This window comes from Oncorhynchus keta, chromosome 24 (genome assembly GCF_023373465.1).
Source record: "Oncorhynchus keta strain PuntledgeMale-10-30-2019 chromosome 24, Oket_V2, whole genome shotgun sequence".
NCBI classification, from domain to species: Eukaryota; Metazoa; Chordata; class Actinopteri; order Salmoniformes; family Salmonidae; genus Oncorhynchus; species Oncorhynchus keta.
This window is the reverse complement of record NC_068444.1, coordinates 47,971,360-47,995,220: the sequence shown is the minus strand read 5'-3', so window position 1 is coordinate 47,995,220 and position 23,861 is coordinate 47,971,360. Positions and strand designations below refer to the sequence as shown.

The 23,861-nt window shown below is 44.9% G+C and overlaps 1 protein-coding gene across 1 annotated transcript in view; it reads right to left on the bottom strand.

The window, feature by feature from the left end:
* LOC118357648 (TANK-binding kinase 1-binding protein 1-like) overlaps positions 1–23,861 on the bottom strand; it is a 117,115-nt gene that overhangs the window by 50,017 nt on the left and 43,237 nt on the right. Inside the window, exon 2 of the mRNA XM_035734971.2 lies at positions 9,827–10,070. Coding sequence (XP_035590864.1) covers positions 9,827–10,054 — 228 coding nt within the window. The 5' untranslated portion in view covers positions 10,055–10,070. The remainder of the gene's footprint in view (positions 1–9,826; positions 10,071–23,861) is intronic.

Sequence of the window (23,861 nt, the reverse complement as noted above, 5' to 3'; positions counted from 1 at the left end):
CAAATCATGAGCGCAAACCACAACACAAGTCAGAGTTAGTTATCAAAGTCCATCTTTAATTATATGAGCTTTATCACAACCCTGTGACTCTCAGATCAGTTCAGTGTCTATCAATGAATTCTCTGAGAGCCCCTTACACATTGCAGTTGAGTTCCTTTAATAGCAAAGAACACACATAGTCAGACAGCATAGACATAATAAATCGTTCAGCTTTGTCTCCTTACTCAAACCCCAGAACCATAAACCAATCCTCCATATCAACAGGCATATATCAAATTGTCATTTAGATACAACCAATTCTAAATACAACCAATCCTGGACAAACTCACGGAGAGCATAGAATGATTCCAGACACTGCCATCTCCTCTCCCCGATGGGAAAAGTAGGGAGTCACTGGCACACAGACACAGTGGAGCAAAAGATATGTTTACACATGATGACACTTTGACCTCTCCCCTCTCTGCGGACCATGCAACTTAGTCTTGACATAGAACAGATAACTGCAACCTCGCCACAGTATTATACAAAAATAACATTCTGATGAGAAGTAACTTACAAACATATGATGAATATAACACATCTTACCTATGTTACCAACCAATTCTGATTATTCCCCAACAGAGGTTGTTGTCCTGGCACCACACTGCCAGGACACTGATCTCCTACCTATAGACTGTCTCATCATTGTCGGTGATCAGGCCTACCACTTGTGTCGTCAGCAAACTTAATGATGGTGTTGGAGTCGTGCTTGGCCATGCAGTCGTGGGTGAACAGGGAGTACAGGAGGGGACTAAGCACGTACCCCTGAGAGGCCCCAGTGCTGAGGATCAGTGTGGAAGATGTGTTGCTGCCTACCCTTACTACCTGGGGGCGGCTCTTCAGGAAGTCCAGGATCCAGTTGCAGAGGGAGGTGTTTAGTCCCAGGGTCTTTAGCTTAGTGATGAGCTCTGTGGATATTGAGGTGTTGAATGCCGAGCTGCAGCCAATGAACAGCACTCCCACATAGGTGTTCCTTTTGTCCCGGTGGGAAAGGGCAGTGTGGAGCAGTGATTTTAAAAAGTACACAGTAAAATCCTACCTGAGTAAGAGTCCAAAAGTAATTTGTTTTAAATATACTTAAGTATAAAAAGTAAATGTAATAGCAAAAATATACTTAAGTATCATAAGTAAAAGTAAATGTATAAATCATTTCAAATTCCTTATGTTAAGCAAGCCAGACGGCACGATTTTCTTGTTTTTTAAATTTACGGATAGCCAGGGGCACACTGCAACACTCAGACATAATTTACAGTCAAAGCATTTGTGTTTACTGAGTCTGCCAGATCAGATGCAGTAGGGATGACCTACTGAATTATGTGCGCGAATTAGACAATTTTCCTGTCCTACTAAACATTCAAAATGTAAAAAGTACTTTCGGGTGTCAGGTAAAATGTATGGAGTAGAACTTACATTATGTTCTTTAGAATGTAATGGAGTAAAAGTTAAAATTGTCCAAAAATATAAAGCACAGATCCCTCCCAAAACGACTTACGTAGTACTTTACACCACTGGAGTGCGATTGAGATGGCGTTGTCTGTGGATCCGCCAAGGCAGCAATCGAACCGGAGGTGGTTCAGGGCCTCCGTGAGCCATGACCAGACTGACGTGAGCGGGGCGGTAATCATTTAGGCAGGTTACCTTGGCTTTCTTGGGCCATGGTGGTCTACTTGAAACATGCAGGCTTTACAGACTCCGCCAGGGAGAGTTTGAAAATGTCAAGGGTACAGGTCGGAGAGCAGTGAACTGTGGTTCACCCAGGATAGCGTGGAACCCCAAGAGCACACCTTTGGATTATGATGGTAATGTCTGTCTGACACTCTTGGCTACAAGCAAGGTCACATGGAGAAAGTTGAACCCACCATGCGCAACATTTATCAGATCCTTGCCAGCCAGTACCATCCACTTGGCCTCATTGCCCCATACACCACACAGGCCAAGGTTGTGGTCCAGAGGCTCTGGACCAAGAAAAGAGTGTAGGATGACCCAGACTTACCTGAAGATTACATGAATCAATGCACCAATTTCCAGCTCCTTTCCAAAGAACAGAAAGAATCCTGGATCAAGACAAATTAAAGATGTTGGAAGTGTGGACGCGGACACCAAGCAGCTCAGTGTACTCTCAAGGCTGTGCAAGAAGTGCGAGAAGAAGCGTCTTGAGATTATCCATGATGTCAACACATGCCCGACTGCTACAAAGAACGCTAGCACGAATGCTATGAAGACCGCCAGCACAAAGGCGCCAACAGAGAGCAGTTGCCTGGTGAGCTCCACTGCAGGCTCTCTACGTTGATCGACCTTCCGGCAGCAGCAAGGTGTTGCCCACCCTTCCTCAAGAAGCTACTGACCCTTAGCTGGCTTGTCAGTTGAAGCAAATATGTATAACACATTTGCGTGTGGCTGTAAAAACGGCCAGCTCATCTCTTTTCCAAGACCCCAACTTTCTTTTGGTTTTCCTATTGAAATAAGGTCACGCCAATCATTATAATTTTATTAGCCTATCAGCATCCTTTTTTCCCCGGGACTTAGCATAATACCCGACCAGGCAGGGCCTCAGGCAGTCTGTAGTTTCCATTCTGATGACCAACTGGTGTTTCTCTCCTGCTTATTCTACTGCCTTAGAAGAAATTGCTTTTCTTTTTGATGTTTATTGTGCGTGCATCTCAATGTAAGTGCCATGTCTTGTTGTTTGGAGCTAAATAGTGTCTGTTGTTAAATTTGTACTATTTGTGTAAACTTGCTAGCTAGCTAGCTAGCTTGTATACTCCCGCTAGCATTAGCATTGTCATCTGGAATGCATGACTATTTAGCATGCTTATTAGCGATTAGCGGTTTGGTTGTAGATCGCTCATGCTTGTTATGTTTCATAATGTGTAGATATTTCTACATTGCTCTATTGTTCTTTGTGCATCGAGCATGTGTTTGAGTCCACATAGTCTGTTTAAATGTTGACATGCAAATAGGCAAATTTTCCCATACTATGCTATAGCCTAAGTTCTCCTCTTTTCTTTACAGAACCACAATTAGTATCAGAGAGAGTGGTGTTGTATATGTGTGTGTGGATCTTCTGAACAGAACACAATGTGGTGGTTGCTACCGGCCAAAAATCCATGACCTAGATTTTTTATTTCTTTTTATATGTCATGCCCTGACCTTAGAGATCATTTTTATTATCTATGTTTGGTTAGGTCAGGGTGTGACTCGGGTGGGAAAGTCTGTTTTCTATTTCTTTGTTTTTGGCCGTGTGTGTGGTTCCCAATCAGAGGCAGCTGTCTATCGTTGTCTCTGATTGGAGATCACAGATAAGTTGTCATTTCCCTTGTTTTCTGTTTAGTGTTTCTGCCTGACAGAACTGTGCGCTTTGGTTTTTTGTCTTTGTAATTTTTTTGGTGTCATTGTCAAGCATAGGTGTAATAGGTGGCAGGGAAGTCAGGCTCAGGAGAGTCAAATGGAGTGTAAATATGGAGTCTTTTAATAAAGTTCCACAAGTATGCTCCATAACAATAAATGTACAAACAAACAAAACATGGGTACGAAGACCCGACGCGCACCTATACAAACAATAACACTACACTGACAACAAATCAATCTCTGACAATGACATGAGGGGAAACAGAGGGTTAAATACACAACAGGTAATGAATGAATGGGATTGAAAACAGGTGTGTGGGAAGACAAGACAAAACCAATGGAAAATGAAAAAAGGATCAATGATGGCTAGAAGACCGGTGATGTCGAACGCCGAGCACCGCCCGAACAAGGAGAGGCAACGACTTCGGCAGAAGTCGTGACAGTACCCCCCCCCTGATGCGCGGCTCCAGCTGCGCGTCGACACCGGCCTCGGGGACGACCCGGAGGGCGAGGTGCAGGGCGATCCGGATGGAGACGGTGGAATTCTGATAACATGGAAGGATCTAACACGTCCTCCACCGGAACCCAGCATCTCTCCTCCGGCCCGTACCCCTCCCAGTCCACGAGGTACTGAAGGCCCTCGCCCGACGTCTCGAATCCAAAATGGATCGAACAGAGTACGCCGGAACCCCCTCGATGTCTAGAGGAGGCGGAGGAACATCACGCACTTCAGCCTCCTGGAGCGGGCCAGCCACCATCGGCCTGAGGAGAGACACATGGAACGAGGGATTCATACGGTAATGAGTGGGTAGTTGTAACCTATAACATACCTCGTTCACTCTCCTCAGGACTTTAAACGACCCCAAAAACCGCGGACCCAGCTTCCGGCAGAGCAGGCGAAGGGGAAGGTTTCGGGTCGAGAGCCAAACCCTGTCCCCTGGTGCGAACACTGGGGCCTCACTGCGGCGACGGTCTGTGCCAATTTTCTGGCGCCTTATGGCACGCTGAAGGTGGACGTGGGCTGCCTCCCAGTTTTCCTCAGCATGATAAAACCAATTGTCCACCGCAGGGGCCTCGGCCTGGCTCTGATGCCAAGGAGCCAGAACCGGCTGATACCCTAATACACATTGAAAGGGAGTAAGGTTAGTGGAGGAGTGACGTAGCGAGTTCTGAGCCATCTCTGCCCAGGGCACGAACTTCGCCCACTCCCCCGGCCGATCCTGGCAATAAGACCGCAGAAACCTACCCACATCCTGGTTAACTCTCTCCACCTGCCCATTACTCTCGGGGTGAAAACCTGAGGTAAGACTAACCGAGATCCCCAGACGCTCCATGAACGCCTTCCAGACCCTTGATGTGAACTGGGGACCCCGATCAGACACTATATCTTCAGGCACCCCATAGTGCCGGAAAACGTGTGTAAACAGGGCCTCTGCAGTTTGTAAGGCCGTAGGGAGACCGGGCAAAGGGAGGAGACGACAGGACTTAGAAAACCGATCCACAACGACCAGGATCGTGGTGTAACCCTGTGAAGGTGGAAGATCAGTCAAAAAATCCACCGACAGGTGCGACCATGGCCGTTGTGGAACGGGTAGAGGTTGTAGCTTCCTTCAAGACACCTCTGGGCAGGTGTCTAGGAGCCTTGCACTGGGCGCACACCGAACAGGAAGAAACATAAATCCTCACATCCTTAGCTAAAGTGGGCCACCAGTACCTTCCTTCAAGACAGCACATCGTCCGACCTATCCCAGGATGACCAGAGGAGGGTGACGTGTGAGCCCAATATATCAATCGGTCGCGGACAGCAGACGGAACGTACAGACGGCCAGCTGGACACTCAGGGGGAGAAGGCTCTGCACGTGACGCCCGCTCAATGTTCAAGGTCCGCTCCCACACTACCGGCGCCACCAGACACGAAGCTGGGAGTATGGGAGTGGGATCCATGGACCGCTCCTCTGTGTCATACAGCCGAGACAATGCGTCTTAATGCCTTAATGTTCTGGGAGCCTGGTCTGTAAGAAAGAGTAAACACAAAACGAGTGAAAAACATGGCCCACCTTGCCTGGCGAGGATTCAATCTCTTCGCCTGCCGGATGTACTCCAGATTGCGGTGGTCAGTCCAGATGAGAAAAGGGTGTTTAGCCCCCTCAAGCCAATGCCTCCACACCTTCAAGGCTTCTACGACAGCTAACAGCTCTTGGTTCCCCACATCATAGTTTCGCTCCGCTGGGCTGAGCTTCTTCGAAAAGAAAGCACAGGGGCGAAGCTTCAGTGGCGTACCCGAACGCTGAGAGAGCACTGCTCCTATCCCAGCTTCGGATGCGTCCACCTCCACTATGAATGGCAAAGAGGGATCCGGATGAGCCAGCACAGGCACCGAGGTAAACAGAGTCTTCAGGTGCTCAAAAGCCCTGTTCGCCTCAGCCGACCACTGCAAGCGCACCGTGCCCCCCTTTAGCAGTGAGGTAATGGGAGCTGCCACCTGACCAAAACCCCGGATAAACCTCCGGTAGTAATTGGAAAACCCCAAAAAACGCTGCATCTCCTTCACCATGGTTGGAGTCGGCCAATTACGCACGGCTGTAATGCGGTCGCTCTCCATCTCGACTCCTGAAGTGGAAATCCGATGCCCTAGGAAGGAGATGGATTGTTGGAAAAACAAGCATTTCTCAGCCTTGACATATAGATCATGCTCCAACAGGCGACCAAGCACCCTGCGCACCAGGGACACATGCTCGGCGCGTGTAGCAGAGTATATCAGAATATCATCGATATACACCACTACACCCTGCCCGTGCAGGTCCCTGAAGATCTCATCTACAAATGATTGGAAAACTGATGGAGCATTCATCAACCCATATGGCATGACCAGGTACTCATAATGACCTGAGGTAGTGCTAAATGCCGTCTTCCACTCATCACCCTTCTTAATACGCACTTGATTGTACGCACTCCTGAGATCCAATTTTGTGAAAAAACGTGCCCCGTGCATTAACTCAATAACCGTATTGATCAGAGGTAGCGGGTAGCTATATTTCACTGTGATTTTATTAAGACCTCGATAATCAATGCACGGGCGTAAACCGCCATCCTTTTTCTTCACAAAATAGAAACTCGAGGAGACGGGTGAAATGGATGGCTGAATGAACCCCTGATGCAGGGATTCAGAGACATATGTCTCCATAGCCTCCGTCTCCGCTTGCGACAGGGGATACACGTGACTCTTGGGATATGCACCGTCTACCAGGAGATCTATCGGACAATCCCCCCGTCGATGGGGTGGTAATTGAGTCGCCTTCTTTTTACAGAAGGCGAGAGCCAAATCGGCATATTCGGGGGGAATGCGCACGGTGGAGACCTGGTCTGGACTTTCCACCGTAGTAGCACCAACGGAAACCCCTAAACACCTACCTGAGCATTCTCGCGACCACCCCGTGAGAGCCCTCTGTGGCCAAGAAACAGTGGGGTTATGACAAACTAACCAGGGTAGGCCTAGCACCACAGAATACGCAGGAGAATCAATAAGGAAAAGACTAATCTTCTCCTTGTGACCCACCTGCGCTATCATACACAAAGGTGCGGTAACCTCCCTGATAAACCCTGACCCTAATGGTCGACTATCTAAGGCATGAATAGGGATAGGCATATCCACAGGAACAATAGGGATCCCTAAACTATGAGCTAGACTTTTATTAATGAAATTCCCAGCCGCACCTGAATCAACTAGTGCCTTATACTGGGAATGCAGTGAAAAATCAGGAAAAGAGACAGAGACAAACATTAGTGCAGCAGAGGGCTCTGGATGAGAATGGTGCCTACTCACCTGGGGTGACACCAGAATGCCCTGCCTGCCCTCTCTATTCCCAGAGGAACCAACCCGGCACCGACCAGCAGTGTGCCCTCTGCAACCATGAATGGTGCTCGAGCGGGAACCCCCTCCGGTATCCCTGCGCACCATCCCTCCCAATTCCATAGGTTCGGGAGAGAGGGTGCGGGAGGATGGAACAACCAGACCCCGATCTAGACGTTCACGAGTAGCCAGCATGTTGTCCAGCTTGATGGACATGTCCACCAGCTGTTCGAAGGTGAGGGTGGTGTCACTACAGGCCAGCTCCTGACGGACGTCCTCGCGTAGACTACAACGGTAATGGTCGATCAAGGCACTGTCGCTCCATCCAGCGCCGGCAGCCAAGGTCCTAAATTCCAAAGCAAAATCCTGTGCACTCCTCGTCTCCTGCCTCAGATGATAGAGGAGCTCACCCGCTGCTTTGCCTTCAGGTGGGTGATCGAATAGTATCCGGAACTGGCGGGTGAACTCCTCAAAATGGTCCAACGCCGCATCCTCCCTTCTACACACAGCACTGGCCCATTCCAGGGCTTTCCCGGTGAGGCATGAGACAAGGGCGTAACTCTTCTCACGGTCAGATGGTACTGGGGAGGCCGTGGCTAGATATAAGTTTAGCTTGAGGAGGAAACCCTGGCAGCCGGCAGTATCTCCGTTGTATCCCGTGGGTAGGGATAAATGGATCCTCGATTCCGGAGAGGAAAAAACGTTCACGGGAGATTCCGGTTGTGGTGGTGGTGGCGCTGGAGAAACTCCCAGTCTCTCCCAGCGATCCATTTTCTGGACAATGTGCTCCATGACGGAGCTGATACACTCAAGCTCCCTCGCTTGTTCCTGAACGCGTTCCTCCAGGTCCATGGGTATAGTGTCTTCTCCTGCTGACTTCATATATAAGGGTCAGAGATTCTGTCAAGCATAGGTGTAATAGGTGGCAGGGAAGTCAGGCGCAGGAGAGTCAAATGGAGTGTAAATATGGAGTCTTTTAATAAAGTTCCACAAGTATGCTCCATAACAATAAATGTACAAACAAACAAAACATGGGTACGAAGACCCGACGCGCACCTATACAAACAATAACACTACACTGACAACAAATCAATCTCTGACAAAGACATGAGGGGAAACAGGGGGTTAAATACACAACAGGTAATGAATGGGATTGAAAACAGGTGTGTGGGAAGACAAGACAAAACCAATGGAAAATGAAAAAATGATCCATGATGGCTAGAAGACCGGTGACGTCGAACGCCGAGCACCGCCCGAACAAGGAGAGGCAACGACTTCGGCAGAAGTCATGACAGTCATCAATAAAATCACGATGTACGCCTATCCACGCTGCGCCTTGGTCTCCTTCTCCCAACGAGAGCCGTTACATTATTGGTCCTTTTGAATTCATAAACAACCCATATTTTTCAGTATTCAGATTCAGATTTGACTTCACACAAAGACGGAACAACACACGTTATACAATATAACCAGAAATCACATGATCGTTTCCATCTTAAAGTGCCTAAATTTGACTGACTTAAATCATCCAATGATATGGATGTGAGGACCAAACAAACATTTTCCATTTAGAGAAACACCTCTTTCTACTTAGACTGAATTAGCAGTGTGTTGTAGCTCTGGAAGGAACTCTTCAGGGCCACACAGTCCTCACACTGTGAGGCACCAGCCACTCTAAACTCTCTACTTGTCAACCACCTTACTCTTAGCCAGTCTTAAAGTTGGAGAACATTTTCCAACATTACTCAGATTCAGAACATGTATTCAATTTTGGAAAGACCAATCGCATTATCTTGCATGCGAACTGGTCAGCTATTAAATTTAGTCTCTTTGTCTGTCACAAGAGACTAATTCAGTACTAACAAAATCAATACATTTGTTTTTTTGCGTGATTCAAACTGAACATACTGTTACTTTAATAAATAATTTATAACCATTCCACTGAAATGCAACCTAGTGGCAAAGCTTTGAGTGCCAGCTGCTCTGTTATGGACAGGTGTGTTAGTGAGTGACTGAGAGTACACACATCTGGGGAGGCAGTACAGACAAAACAAGCAATCTGGAGGCCCGAGGGCACGCTCTTCATCACCCTCCCTCTCTCTTCTTCCCTTTCTCTCTCATGCCCTTCTCCCTCCATCCCTCTCTCTCTCCCTCAACTGTTCTCTCTCCTCTCTTTCATCTCATCTGTAGCGTTCTTGCCGCATTACAGTCACCCTGCCAGGTGGGACAGCTCAGAGTTCATCTGCTGCACCAGCTGTGTCCCTCTACACCACTACTCTGCTACTCCATGCACGTAGAGAGCATGGGTGGCACATCACTGACTCAGCACAATACAACCACTGCTGAGATACAGAGACGCTCGTCCCTCACACACAACATGCAACAGTGTTAGTCATCAATATAGGGAATATGGAAGCTAGATTAGCCAGTAAGTGAGACTTATTCCACTCCTCTAACTCCTATTACATGAGTTTTTCCTTCCCAGAAAAATCTCAGACCTCTCTCTAACTAGAGTTTAGATTATTTCCTGGTCAAGTCACATGGTCAGGATCAGGAAAAGCTTATATGCCAATCGGCTCTTAGCCCTACCTTGATCTCGTAGATCTTGAGCTTCCTCTTGATGCCACTGTTCTCTCTCTCCAGGCCCGCGAGCCGTGTCTTGATGTCCTGGTAGGCGGTGATGAGGGCGAAGTGGGAGACGGAGTACATATCATCAGGGACGGTTGAGGAGGACCAGCCCACGTCACCACAGCTGTCCTCCTTCAAGCCCTCGCCACCTCCCAGTAGCCTCAGCTCACCACCGAATAGAGATTCCATTGCTCAGAGCCTCAACCTGTCAGGATAGAACGAGACAGAGAGAGCGATGATTAGTATGAAGATACAGTATGTAGAAACACTGTGTGGTGTGGGGCCAAGAGTTTTTTTTCCTGACCATATTTCCTGGAAAGGAACTACTCTGGGCCCTAGATATAGTCTGTTAAAGGGGTACGTGTCTCAGTCTTAAGGGCAATTGTGCAGCAGGAGGCAAAGCAATATTTTTCTGGCATATGCTTCAAAAGATATTCAAGTTAGGGGAGTTAGTGTCCTTGTCTGTTTTTAAGATTCTGATCGACAACACTGTTTGTGAAAGCTGCAGTTGTTTCTAATATTCATTTGTATCCGTAACTTGTGACACTTTGTATTTTGTGTGTATTTTGTATTTTTTTGTATTTGTATTTGTATTTCCCTGTTTTGCCTTCTTGCCAGGTCGCCCTCGCAAAATAGCTTTTTAACCTCAGTGGGTCCTACCTGGTTATATAAAGGTTAAATGAATAAAAACATTTAAAGTTCAAGGTGCAAAATCTGGTGTAGGTTTATTAAATAAAAGGTGCTACAAAATTAAGGTGGGCAAAATATATACAGAACCCTCAGAAAAGTACAAAAACACAACAACAAAAGAAGAAAACACTGAAAGGGTCCATAAAGGACTAGCCCTAAGCAGGCATTTCTGCCTGTACAACTCACTTAACACAGGTGGGTCTACCAGGATCTGAGCACCCTCCCCATGAGCAATGCTAACACTAGCAAAAACTGCAAACTTCACCTAAACATTCCCTACCGTTCAAAAGTTTGAGATAATAATAATAATATAATAATATAATAATAATAATAATATAATAATAATAATAATAATATCACTTAAAAATGTCCTTGTTTTTGAAATAAAAGCAAATTGCCAACAAACTGAAGATCTCGTACAACGCTGTGTACTACTACCTTCACAGAGTAGTCTAAACTGGCTCTACCCAGAATAGAAAGAGGAGTGGGACGCCCCTGTGCACAATTGAGCAAGAGGACAAGTACATTGGAGTGTCTAGTTTGAGGAACAGAAGCCTCACAAGTCCTCAAGACCTTTAAATAGTCCCGCAAAATACCAGTCTCAGCGTCAACAGTGAAGAGGCGAATCTGGGATGCTGGCCTCGGCAGAGTTCCTCTGTCCAGTGTCTGTGTTCTTTTGCCGATCTTAATCTTTCATTTTTATTGGCGAGTCTTAGATATGGCTTTTTCTTTGCAACTCTGCCTAGAAGGCCAGCACACCGGAATTCCTGGCACCACTCCGCCAGGGCCCTTACCTCCTCCCTGTAGGCTGTCTCGTGATTGTTGGTAATGAGGCCTAAAGCTGTTGTGTAGTCTGCAAACTTGATGATTGTGTTGGATTCATGCATGGTCAAGCAGTCATTGGTGAACAGGGAGTACAGGAGGGGGCTGAGCAAGCACACTTGTGGGGCCCCTGTGTTGAAGATCAGCGTAGTGGAGGTGTTGTTTCCTACCTTCACCACCTGAGGGTAGGCGTCAGGAAGTCCAGGACCCAGTTATACAGGGCAGGGTTCAGACCCAGGGCCCCGAGCTTAATGATGAGCATGGAGGATACTATATGGTGTTGAAGACTAAGCTATAGGCAATGAACAGTATTCTTCCATAGGTATTCCTCTTGTCCAGATGGGATAGGGCAGTGTGCAGAGCAATGGCGATTGCATCGTCTGTGGATCTATTGAGGTGGTATGCAAATTAAATGGGGGGTGTCAGGTAAGGTAGAGGTAATAAGATCCTTAACTAGCCTTTCAAAGAACTTTATGGTGACAGAAGTTAGTGCTGTGGGGCGATAGTCATTTAGTTCAGTTACCTTTGCTTTCTTGGGTACAGGAACAAGAGGGAGTGGAGATCTTGAAGCAAGTGTGGACAGCAGACTGGGATAGGGAGAGATTGAATATGTCCGTAAACACTCCAGCCAGCTGGTCTGTGCATTCTCTGAGGCATCTAGGGATGCCGTCTGGAGTGTTAGCATTAAATGTCTTACTCACGTCGGTCACGGTAAACGAGAGCCCGCAGTCCGTGGGAGCGGGCCGCGCCGGTGTGTTATCCCCAAAGCGGGCGAAGGAGGTGTTTAGCTTATCCGGGAGCAAGGCGTCGAAGTTCGTAACATGGCTGGTTTTCCCTTTGTAATCCATGATTGTCTGTAGTACCTGCCACATACATCTCATGTCTGAGCCGTTCAATTGTGACTGTTTGATTGTCTTACGGAGGGAATAACTGCACTGTTTGTTAAATGCGGTTGTTTGCGCTTTCAGTTTTGCGCGAATTTTGCGCGAATACTGCCATCTATCTATCCACAGTTTCTGATTTGGGTAGGTTTTAATAGTCACAGTGGGAATAACATCCATTATCTACTTCCTGATAAATTCAGTCACCGTGTCAGTGTATATGTTGATGTTATTCTCAGAGGCTACCCGGAACATATCCCAGTCCGCGTCATCAAAACAAGCTTGGAGCATGGATACCGATCGGTCAGACCAGCGTTGAATAGACCTTAGCACAGGTACTTCCTGTTTGAGTTTCTGCCTATAGGAAGGGATGAGCAAAATGGAGTCACAATCTGATTTGCAGAAGGGAGGGCAGGGGAGGGCATTGTAGGCATCCCGGAAGTTGGAGTAGCAGTGGTCGAGTGTTTTACCAGCACAAGTACTACAATCAATGTGTTGGAAGAACTTTGGTACCGTTTTCCTCAAATTTGTTAAACTTTGTTAAAATCCCCTGCTACAATAAATGCAGCCTCCGAATATGTGTTTTCCAGTTTGCACAAAGTCCAGTGTAGTTCCTGGAGGGCTGTTGTGGTATCGGCTTGAGGGGGAATATACACGGCTGTGTCTATAACTGAAGAGAATTCTCTTAGGAGGTAATATTGTCGGCATTTGATTGTGAGGTATTCTAGGTCGGGTGAACAAAAAGACTTGAGTTCATGTACGTTATCACAATCACACCATGAGAATTTAACTTCTTTGGGGTAGGGGGCAGTATTGGGTAGCTTGGATGAAAAACAGCCGTAAAAGCTAGAATATGCATATAATTAGTACATTTGGATAGAAAACATACAGTTTCTAAAACTGTTTGAATGATGTCTGTGAGTATAACAGAACCCATATGGCAGGCAAAAACCTGAGAAAAATCCAACCAGGAAGTGGGAAATCTGAGGTTTGTAGTTTTTCAACTCAGCTCCCATTGAAGATACAGGGTGATATTAGTTATGTTTCACTTCCCAAGGCTTCCACTAGATATCAACAGTATTTAGAACCTGTTTTGAGGATTCTACTCTAAAGGATGAGCTCTTTGGGATAAGAGCTCTTTGAGTGAGTGGTCTGGCAGAGTGCCACAGCCTCGGTCTGGCGCGCTCACGTGAAAGGTAGCTACGTTCCACTTCGTTTGTATAGACAAAGGAATTGTCCGGTTGGAACATTAATGAAGTTTTATGTTAAAAACATCCTAAAGATTGATTCCATACTTAGTTTGGCATGTTTCTACGGGCTGTAACAGAACTTTTTTAACTTTTCATCTGACGTTCGGCTCAACCTGAACGCGCTTTTGGAATTGTTTACCAAACGCCCTCACAAAAGAAGATATTTGGACATAACTGATGGACATTTTCGAACAAATCAAACATTTATGGTGGAACTGGGATTCCTGGGAGTGCATTCTGATGAAGATCATCAAAGGTAAGTGAATATTTAAAATGCTATTTCTGAGTAATGTTGACTACCCAATATGGCGGGTATCTATTTGGCTGCTTTGTTGTCTAAAGGCTGTACTCAGATTATTGCATGTTTTGTTTTTTTTATCTGACACAGCGGTTGCATTAAGGAGAAGTTTATCTAAAGTTCCATGTATAATAGTCATCTTGTATAATAGTATCTTTATCAATGTTTATTATGAGTATTTCTGTAAATTGATGTGGCTCTCTGCAATATCACTGCATGTTTTAGAACTACTGAACGTAACGCGCCAATGTAAAGTCTGATTTTTTAAATATAAATATGAACTTTATCAAACAAAACATACATGTATTGTGTAACATGAAGTCCTATGAGTGTCATCTGATGAAGATCGTCAAAGGTTAGTGTTAGGTGAGAATCATCTGTTAATTGAATGATTAGACTATTCCGCCCTGAAACATATAATTGTATGGAAGTGATTAGAATGTATAAAATCATAATCAATAAATGTGTAGTCCTCGTCAGAATTAGGGTAAAGACAATATGTCTTTATGGTATTATAAACACAGACTGTCTGAGCTTGGTGCCGACCTGACTAGAGATTGGGAGAGAACAGGGAGTACGTGTCAAGAAAAAGGTCACTAATCTCAGTCGGCTGGGTAGCAGGACATGTTTGTGTGCACGTGTGTGTGGGTATGGGTGTATGTGCGTCTGTTTGTGTGTGTGTGCGTATGGTTGTGTGAATGTGTGGGCATGAGAAGTCAGTATAAAATGAATTGTTTTGTATTCTTGACTTTTAAAACTTTCCCGTGAATAAACCTTTCTGACTATTTTAGCTGGGCCTCCGCCTGATTCATTTCAACCAGTTTCCTGGGTTTCAGGCTGAGAGTAATATAATTAAATTGGGTTATGTACCTGGAGAAGATAATTCTCCTATCAGTTAGTGATTCATTTTATCTCTATTTCTGCTTTATGTGACTCTTCTCTTTGGCTGGAAAAAATGGCTGTGTTTTTCTGTGGCTTGGTGGTGACCTAACAATCGTTTGTGGTGCTTTCGCTGTAAATCCTTTTTGAAATCAGACACTGTGGCTGTATTAACGAGAATTTTATCATTAAAATTGTGTTGTCACACCTTGGTCTTAGTATTTTGTGTTTTCTTTATTTGGTCAGGCCAGGGTGTGACATGGGTTTATTTTGTGGTGTGTTTTTGTATTGGGGTTTTAGTAGGTATTGGGATTGTGGCTGAGTAGGGTTGTCTAGGAAAGTCTATGGTTGCCTGAGGCGGTTCTTAATCAGAGGCAGGTGATTTTCGTTGTCTCTGATTGGGAACCATATTTTGGCAGCAATATTCTCTGAGTGTTTCGTGGGTGAATGTTCCTGTCTCTGTGTTAGTTGTCACCAGATAGGCTGTATAGGTTTTCACGTTCCGTTTGTTGTTTTTGTATTGTTTGTTTTTCTTCATCATTAAACATGTATGAAAATTACCACGCTGCATTTTGGTCCGACTCTCCTTCGACGGGAGAAAACCGTAACAGGTGTAAAATACTTGTATGCTTGAGGAATTTTAATGATGACATTTTTTTGTTGTTTTGAATTTGGCACCCTGCACTCTCACTGGCTGTTGCGGGGGGGTTCCGCTAGCTCATACACAATGCTTCCACTCAGATGATAAAACAGCAGATGAACAACATGAAATAATGGAAGAAACAAATGTTGACAAATGTTGATGTTTATTGTCATGCATCTTGTCCTGGAGGTAGAACTGAGCTCTATATGCCAGCTGCAAAGTCAAAATTGGCTATATTGTAAAAATTCCTGAAAACGGACATTTTGCTTTTGGTCTTAATTTAAGGTTATGGTTAGGCATTAGAGTTAACAGTGTGGTTAAGGTTCGGTTTAAAATCCGATTTTATGACTTGGCTGTGCCAGCTAGTGACCACTCTGCAAAGCTGCCTCCAGGACATGAGTCATCCCAATAAATGCCAACCTGCAACACAAACTGGCAGAAGCTGAATTGACATAAATAGAGAACTTCATGCAGAATGTCTGTGTAACACCTGGTCTAGTATCCACTAATTATACAAAGAATACTCATGTTACAGTAACATTCATAACTGGAGCATTTGGCTGCTCTCAAATCATCGCTCCATGCATTCAGCATCCTGTCGAAGACATTGCTAAAATGTCATTAAGGCTAATGCAACTCCTTGCATGTCTATAAACTATCTCGAACATGCTGGCCACACCGCCTGCGTCGCGTGCGCGAGGGTTGCAAAATGAATTTACACATACGTGTTATTAAATCACTGCTCGCGAAGGGTCAACGAGCGTCCGCATAGCCAGGTGATAAAAAAATAGAACTTGGTTCTATTTGTGCTGCTTGACTCGCTGCAAGTCTTGCCTCTCCCATCTCCTCATTGGTTTTTAGGAGCTATGGTAGAAAATGACAAGATCAACTTATAATACTGTTTTTGCATCAAACAGCTTTGAGTACTTTCTTATCTGTGTCTGAGTTGGGCCTCTGGGGCTTTGGAGCTGGAAATTGATTTATGATGGCTTAGTGATAAAACAGCCCGCATTCCATAGAATGAGTTGGTGTTTGTGTACTATGGGGTACAAGGGAGGAGATGTCTCTGGTGTGGATGGCTGATGGGAGGAACCTTGTCTTTGGGGCCAACCCCCTGATTTCTATACAATTAGAACAGTCTTCACAGCAAATGTTATCTGGCTGGGGGTTACTTCTTTCTCACATACTAAACCTCACCTTTGACCCATTCCACACATCTGTTCTTTGTCACATACTCAGAAGGGTGTCCTTAGTCTATAAAGGTCGCAACCCAACTCTGCTCTTTGTGTTCTCAACAATCACCTCCCGGGGTGGTTGTTGACGGCTCAATTACTGCAGTAATGTTGTTGTGAAGAAATCTAAAAGTCTCTCTCCTTTGGTTAGAATTATTTCCACAATAGAGCATATACCCATGTGGAGGATTGAAAGATGAACTGGGGTCCACACTCCAGTCCAGTTGTTGGTGGTAATGCACCTTAAAGTTGGTTGCCAACCACCATATAAAGTCCAAAGAAGGAGAAGAAGCAGAGATTACGAGAAACAAACTTTTACCCCTTTTATTTGTGGATTTATTGTCAGAGTAGAGGATCTTGTGCATTTCAGGTAAAATAACAACCCAATGTTTATATCCCCAACACACATTAGCTAGCAACAGCAAGCTAGCTAGTTAAATTGCCATACATGTTTAATGCTTTTCGACCTGTCCCCAAATTAATATAGTTGATTCAGAGTTAATTTAGATATTTCAACCTGCGCGCGAGCGGTCTGGTCAGCATGTAATGGGAACATCCAGATTTTTCTGGCACAGACACTGTAAAATATTCAGTGAGGGAAAGGGAAGTGAGAGGCATAGAAGACAAGCCGCCTCACCACAGTATGTAATGATATTGTAACATTTGCCCTAGACATCCTATGCGAACACTCTAGGTTAGCCTCATGCTCTGTGCGAGCTAGCCAAGCTAACTGTCCACATGCTAATTCACAGTGACCAGCCCTCAGTCCCCTCACATTCCACCATGACTGTGGGCAGTTAGTTTTCATGGAAGATGAATTGCACCAATGACGATATCAATACCTTCTATTTTTTTCTCTGCACAGGCATCACATTGCTACATAGGCTTACAGAGAAGGATGTGTAATCCAATCATTTTAAGTAGGCAAGAGAGTGTGGGCATAACCAATGTGAAATCAAATAGAAATGTCCATTGAAGTTTTCAGAAATCAAGTCTTTGGTTGTACTGTATATCTACTACTTAACAAAAATAGTATAACTGGCAGTGGATACTGTCGTCCATTTGGCTTGTGATAGAGGTGCGCAAAAAGTGCTGCTTGCTTCCTGACTCAGGCATTGCCCATTGAGCTAGTTTGATCAGTCAATCTGCTTTACTGCTGTATCTCTTGTGTTTCCATTAAATAGCCTAAGCCAAGTTATTTATCTATCTGGCCTTCGGAGTAATGCAGAAGCACACCCACACAGACACACATACTGACAGACAGGTTCCCAAACACAGACTCACGGCAAACACACAGACGCACACATGCACACAGACCTTGGAGAGCAAACAGAACATTTGCACAGCAGCATCCTAGTCTACTTGCTACTGCTTGGACATGGATATCGACATTGATGTGTGTGTGTGTGTGTGTTTGAGCGATTTCAAACTCTCTACACACTTTCAATATAAACACAGCTGGTGTCTTCAAACCTGGCTGTTATACACTGCTCCAAAAATGTATGGAACACTAACATAACACATCCTAGATCTGAATGAATTAAATATTCTTATTAAATACTTTTTCTTGACATAGTTGAATGTGCTGACAACAAAATCACACAAATTATCAATGGAAATCAAATGAGGATGTTGCAGGCAGCAGAACGTTCTCCACGGCATCTCCAGACTGTTACGTGCTCAGTGTGAACCTGCTTTCATCTGTGAAGAGCACAGGGCGCGAGTGGCAAATTTGCCAATCTTGGTGTTCTCTGGCAAATGCCAAACGGACTGCACGGTGTTGGGCTGTAAGGACAACCCCCACCTGTGGACGTAGGGCCCTCATACCACCCTCATGTAGTCTGTTTCTGACCGTTTGAGCAGAAACATGCACATGTGTGGCCTGCTGGAGGTCATTTTGCAGGGCTCTGGCAGTGCTCCTCCTGCTCCTCCTTGCACAAAGACCTTGGCTGATCAATAGCCAAAGCCATGACCACAGACTCCCTCCGGAATAAAACAAAGCACACGGAGACAGAGCATCCATCTTGTCCGTTCTGAATTTCTGGCAGTGGAGAGACTGAGAATTTACCAGACTGGCCATTTTCTGGCTGCTGCCTCCACAGTAAGATAGCTACCCTTCTCTCAATTCAATTCAATTCAAGGGCTTTATTGGCATGGGAAACATGTGTTAACATTGCCAAAGCAAGTGAGGTAGTCAACATACAAAGTGAATATATAAAGTAAAAAACAACAAAAATGAACAGTAAACATTACACATACAGAAGTTTCAAAACAGTAAAGACATTACAAATGTCATATATATACAATGTACAAATAGTTAAAGGACACAAGATAAAATAAATAAGCATAAATATGGGTTGTATTTACAATGGTGTTTGTTCTTCAATGGTTGCCCTTTTCTCGTGGCAACGGGTCACAAATCTTGCTGCTGTGATGGCACACTGTGGAATTTCACCCAGTAGATATGGGAGTTTTTCAAAATTGGATTTGTTTTCGAATTCTTTGTGGATCTGTGTGATCTGGGGGAAATATGTATCTCTAATATGGTCATACATTGGGCAGGAGGTTAGGAAGTGCAGCTCAGTTTCCACCTCATTTTGTGGGCAGTGAGCACATAGCCTGTCTTCTCTTGAGAGCCATGTCTGCCTACGGCGGCCTTTCTCAATAGCAAGGCTATGCTCATTGAGTCTGTACATAGTCAAAGCTTTCCTTAATTTTGGGTCAGTCACAGTGGTCAGGTATTCTGCCACTGTGTACTCTCTGTGTAGGGCCAAATAGCATTCTAGTTTGCTCTGTTTTTTTGTTAATTCTTTCCAATGTGTTAAGTAATTATATTTTTGTTTTCTCATGATTTGGTTGGGTCTAATTGTGCTGTTGTTCTGGGGCTCTGTAGGGTGTGTTTGTGTTTGTGAACAGAGCCCCAGGACCAGCTTGCTTAGGGGACTCTTCTCCAGGTTCATCTCTCTGTAGATGATGGCTTTGTTATGGAAGGTTTGTGAATCGCTTCCTTTTAGGTGGTTGTAGAATTTAATGGCTCTTTTCTGGATTTTGATCATTAGTGGGTATCGGCCTAATTCTGCTCTGCATGCATTATTTGGTGTTTTACGTTGTACACTGAGGATATTTTTGCAGAATTCTGCGTGCAGAGTCTCAACTTGGTGTTTGTCCCATTTTGTGAAGTCTTGGTTGATGAGCGGACCCCAGACCTCACAACCATAAAGGGCAATGGGCTCTATGACTGATTCAAGTATTTTTAGCCAAATCCTAATTGGTATGTTGAAATTTATTTTTCTTTTGATGGCATAGAATGCCCTTCTTGCCATGTCTCTCAGATCGTTCACAGCTTTGTGGAAGTTACCTGTGGCGCTGATGTTTAGGCCAAGGTATGTATAGTTTTTTGTGTGCTCTAGGGCAACAGTGTCTAGATGGAATTTGTATTTGTGGTCCTGGTGACTGGACCTTTTTTTAGAACACCATTATTTTGGTCTTACTGAGATTTACTGTCAGGGCCCAGGTCTGGCAGAATCTGTGCATAAGATCTAGGTGCTGCTGTGGGCCCTCCTTGGTTGGTGACAGAAGCACCAGATCATCAGCAAACAGCAGACATTTGACTTCGGATTCTAGCAGGGGAGGCCGGGTGCTGCAGACTTTTCTAGTGCCCGCGCCAATTCGTTGATATATATGTTGAAGAGGGTGGGGCTTAAGCTGCATCCCTGTCTAACCCCACGACCCTGTGTGAAGAAATGTGTGTGTTTTTTGCCAATTTTAACCGCACACTTGTTGTTTGTGTACATGGATTTTATAATGTCATATGTTTTACCCCCAACACCACTTTCCATCAGTTTGTATAGCAGACCCTCATGCCAGATTGAGTCGAAGGCTTTTTTGAAATCAACAAAGCATGAGAAGACTTTGCCTTTGTTTTGGTTTGTTTGGTTGTCAATTAGGGTGTGCAGGGTGAATACATGGTCTGTTGTACGGTAATTTGGTAAAAAGCCAATTTGACATTTGCTCAGTACATTGTTTTCATTGAGGAAATGTACGAGTCTGCTGTTAATAATAATGCAGAGGATTTTCCCAAGGTTACTGTTGACACATTCCACGGTAGTTATTGGGGTCAAATTTGTCTCCACTTTTGTGGATTGGGGTGATCAGTCCTTGGTTCCAAATATTGGGGAAGATGCCAGAGCTAAGTATGATGTTAAAGAGTTTTAGTATAGCCAGTTGGAATTTGTTGTCTGTATATTTGATCATTTCATTGAGGATACCATCGACACCACAGGCCTTTTTGGGTTGGAGGGTTTTTATTTTGTCCTGTAACTCGTTCAATGTAATTGGAGAATCCAGTGGGTTCTGGTAGTCTTTAATAGTTGATTCTAAGATCTGTATTTGATCATGTATTGTTTTTGCTCTTTATTATTTGTTATAGAACCAAAAGATTGGAGAAGTGGTTTACCCATACATCTCCATTTTGGATAGATAATTCTTCGTGTTGTTGTTTGTTTAGTGTTTTCCAATTTTCCCAGAAGTGGTTAGAGTCTATGGATTCTTCAATTGCATTGAGCTGATTTCTGACATGCTGTTCCTTCTTTTTCCGTAGTGTATTTCTGTATTATTATAATGATTCACCATAGTGAAGGCGTAGACTCAGGTTTTCCGGGTCTCTATGTTTTTGGTTGGACAGGTTTCTCAATTTCTTTCTTAGATTTTTGCATTCTTCATCAAACCATTTGTCATTATTGTTAATTTTCTTCGGTTTTCTATTTGAGATTTTTAGATTTGATAGGGAAGCTGAGAGGTCAAATATACTGTTAAGATTTTCTACTGCCAAGTTTACACCTTCACTATTACAGTGGAACGTTTTACCCAGGAAATTGTCTAAAAGGGATTGAATTTGTTGTTGCCTAATTGTTTTTTGGTAGGTTTCCAAACTGCATTCCTTCCATCTATAGCATTTCTTAATGTTACTCAGTTCCTTTGGCTTTGATGCCTCATGATTGAGTATTGCTCTGTTTAAGTAGACTGTGATTTTGCTGTGGTCTGATAGGGGTGTTAGTGGACTGACTGTGAACGCTCTGAGAGATTCTGGGTTGAGGTCAGTGATAAAGTAGTCTACAGTACTACTGCCAAGAGATGAGCTATAGGTGTACCTACCATAGGAGTCACCCTCAAAGCCTACCGTTGACTATGTACATACCCAGCGTGCGACAGAGCTGCAGGAGTTGTGACCCGTTTTTGTTGGTTATGTTGTCATAGTTGTGCCTAGGGGGGCATATGTGGGAGGGGATGCTGTCACCTCCAGGCAGATGTTTGTCCCCCTGTGTGCTGAGGGTGTCAGGTTCTTGTCCGGTTCTGGCATTTAGGTCGCCACAGACTAGTACATGTCCCTGGGCCTGGAAATGATTGATTTCGCCCTCCAGGATGGAGAAGCTGTCTTCAGTAAAATATGGGGATTCTAGTGGGGGGATATAGTTTGCACACAGGAGGACATTTTTCTCTGTTAGGATAATTTCCTTTTGAATTTCTAGCCAAATGTAGAATGTTCCTGTTTTGATTAATTTAATGGAGTGAGTTAGGTCTGCTCTATACCAAATTAGCATACCCCCTGAGTCCCTTCCCTGTTTCACACCTGGTAGTTTGGTGGATGGAACTACCAGCTCTCTGTAACCTAGAGGGCAACCAGTCCGTCTCCTCTATACCAGGTTTCTTGCAGGATGACAATGTCTGTATTACCGATTTCTTTGGTGAAGTCCGGGTTTCTGCTCTTTAGGCCAAAGGCAGATGACCTCAGGCCTTGGATATTCCAGGATAATATAGTGAAGGCTTTTTGTTCCATAGTGTCCTCTGTCTGTCTCTCTCTCTGTCTGTCTGTCTCTGTCTCTCTCTCTGTCTGTCTGTCTGTCTGTCTGTGTGTGACCTCTCTGTACTCTGGTTGGAGCCCTGGTGGACCCAGTGTTATGAAACTGTCCGCCTCCCCTCAATGCCTGCTTCATTAGAGCGATTACTACAGGAAATCATACATTACATTGGGCTGAGATGGCACACATTGCACCTGCACAGAGACATAGCAGCACAGGCTGATTGGTCAGCTATTTGAGCCACTAAAGGGGGCTTTACTGTCCTTAGGAGTGGAATTACTTTTGCTTCCCTGCAGGCATGAAGGCACACACTTTCTAGTATGCTTATATTGAAAATATGGCAAATATGGTTGGCAATGTCGTTCCCTATTATTCTCAGTAATTTTCCATCCAAATTCAAAATTACAATTATTGTCTTTCATCATTTGGTCAGATATAAAAAAGTAACATCCCTTTTTCAGGACCCTGTCTTTAAAAGATAATTAGTAAAAATCCAAATAACTTCACAAAAGAAAGATGTCCAGGGTCACTGCTCATCTCAGTGAACGTGCCTTATGCATGCTGCAAGGAGGCATGAGGACTGCAGATGTGGCCAGGGCAATAAATTGCAATGTCTGTACTGTGAGACACCTAAGATAGGGCTACAGGGAGACAGGACAGACAGCTAATTGTCCTCGCAGTGGAAGACCACGTGTAACAATACCTGCACAAGATCGGTACATCAAACCTGTGGGACAGGTACAGGATGGCATCAACAACTGCCCGAGTTACACCAGGAACGCACAATCCCTCCATCAGTGCTCAGACTGTCCTCAATGAGAGAGACTGGACTGCAGGCTTGTAGGCCTGTTGTAAGGCAGGTCCTCACCAGATATCACCGGCAACAACGTCTCCTATGGGCACAAACCCACCGTCGCTGGACCAGACAGAACTGGCAAAAAGTGCTCTTCACTGACGAGTCTCGGGGGTGATGGTCGGATTCACGTTTATCGCCGAAGGAATGAGCGTTACACAGAGGCCTGTAACCTGGAGCGGGATCGATTTGGAGTTGGAGGGTCCATCATAGTCTGGGGCCATGTGTCACAGCATTATCGGACTGAGCTTGTTGTCATTGCAGACAATCTCAACGCTGTGCGTTAACAGGGAAGACATCCTCCTCCCTCATGTGGTACCCTTCATACAGGCTCATCCTGACTTGACCCTCCAGCATGACAATGCCACCAGCAATACTGCTCGTTCTGTGCAAGATTTCCTGCAAGACAGGAATGTCAGTGTTCTGCCATGGCCAGCGAAGAGCCTGGATCTGGGACCTGTTGGATTGGAGGGTGAGGGCTAGGGCCATTCCCCCGAGAAATGTTCGGGAACTTGCTGGCGCCTTGGTGGAAGAGTGGGATAACATCTCACAGCAAGAACTGGCAAATCTGATGCAGCTGGTAGCCACAC